Source organism: Patiria miniata, unplaced genomic scaffold, assembly GCF_015706575.1.
Source record: "Patiria miniata isolate m_02_andy unplaced genomic scaffold, ASM1570657v1 HiC_scaffold_3, whole genome shotgun sequence".
Taxonomy (NCBI): Eukaryota; Metazoa; Echinodermata; class Asteroidea; order Valvatida; family Asterinidae; genus Patiria; species Patiria miniata.
Window position 1 is genome coordinate 42093622 of NW_024037069.1, and position 1746 is coordinate 42095367.

The 1746-nt window shown below is 42.8% G+C and overlaps 1 protein-coding gene across 1 annotated transcript; it reads left to right on the forward strand.

Annotated features, from left to right (window-relative positions):
* The first annotated feature begins 1185 nt into the window (after positions 1 to 1185).
* On the forward strand, positions 1186 to 1746 carry LOC119736834 (lactose-binding lectin l-2-like). The gene has a single exon (XM_038210844.1). It carries the CDS (start codon positions 1186 to 1188, stop codon positions 1744 to 1746), a length of 561 nt encoding a protein of 186 aa, XP_038066772.1.

Consider the following 1746-nt stretch of genomic DNA (forward strand, 5'->3'; position numbering starts at 1 on the left):
CAATCGCTGTTTTTACAGTTGTAAATAATGAATAATCGTCGTCCTTCGATAAGATTAAGAGTGCTTGTAAGACGGAACAAGTGGTTAGAGCATTAGATTGTCATTAGTGACTATGACGACTAATGGCAGTATTGGGTGTGGGGTTTTTTTTTTTCAACTTCCCATTATAAAATCATTCAGGCGTATTCGGCTGTGTTTTTACATTTACGTTGCCATGCCATTAAACAGTAGGCTTACTTACTAATGACCACTGTGTTTTCTGATCGAGTAACATTTTAAAGTGACGGTCGAGACTGACAGGTACACGTGTATTTGAAAAAAGAATCCCCACATCCATATGGGATACTGATACATGTCGTTTTACTTAATCTTTTGGTTAAAAGACTAACGCTGATGATTCCTTTAATTCGCGTATGCACTCCGTCTCATTTTGATCATACAAGACATTAAGGGCCTGCGTGGTTTTGGATTAAGGTAAAATGGTCACAGATACAGCGCCCTATGCATGCAACAGTGCCTTTAAGGCAGTAAAACTGTCTACTTTTGATTGGCTGATGAGTTCTCATTCTCGTCGGTACGTATAGCTATAGTATACGTCGATAATAACAGCAGGCACATTATTCACTTGGCGTCTGTGTATTTTATGGTGTTTGATGAAGGAAGAGAGCGGTGAGTTAGTTTTAAATTCGGAGCTTGGAGTTGGCGAAAAGGAGGTGACAGCTTTTGTGAGGAAAAGTTCTCTCGTAAATTGACGCCATTATCACCTGATGTATCCGGAATTTAAAAATTCGAGATAATTTAAATTTTGTGAAACTGTTGGTGACACTGAGTTTACTATTATTTTGAGCCAGACCACTCGTGCATTGTGAACTTGAAAGCCCGTCTAGGCTTAAATAAATGCACTAGTCTGATAGAACTGGCAAACAAATCCACAGTGTGGTCGGTGATGACTGCTTTAAGGATTGGAAAGTCCAACTTGCTGAAGTTTGAGAACTATATATTTGCCGGAAAGTATTCGTATACACATTCTAACAAACTGTGGTTAGAAGGAGCCAGGCGTATTCCATATTTGTTTGAAGTTACGCCGATGAGTTGAGTAAGAACCATCGCTGCATCACAACTGGTTTGTGAAAGACATTAAACCTCAAAAACCAAATTGGATTCCCAATAAACAACTATAGCACCATGCAATCGCTTGTACTTTTTGGCGTCATCTTGCAACTTGTTCTGATCTCTTCGGCACACGATCAATGTGAAAGCAACTCTTGTGCCAAAAAGTGTCCCCCTTCATGGAAGCGATGGCGTGACTCGTGTTACCGTTTCACCCCGAGCGGGGGCAGCTGGGTCGCCTCACGGGAGGCCTGTCTGCAGATGGGAGGCAACCTGGCCGCCCCGCAGTCACAGGAAGAGAACGATTTCTTCTGGGAATTCGGAAAAGAGGAAAAATCGAATCTATTCTGGATAAACTGCGAAAAATTAGAAACCAACAACCAATGGTTTTGTGACGGAAAGGCTATGGTCGGTTCCGATGCATTCGAATACTGGGCTCCCGGTGAACCAAAGACTAACATCGGCCACGTCTGCACTGCTGTCGACATACGCAATGATGGGCATTGGATTGATTTCACATGTTCGAGCACACCTCCATTCCCCGGCATTTGCAGATTGGTACCCCCTGCACCTCGTCTACACTGCTGCACAATCAACAGCGAAGGTAGGCTGGACCCATCGTGTTTTGAAAACTAA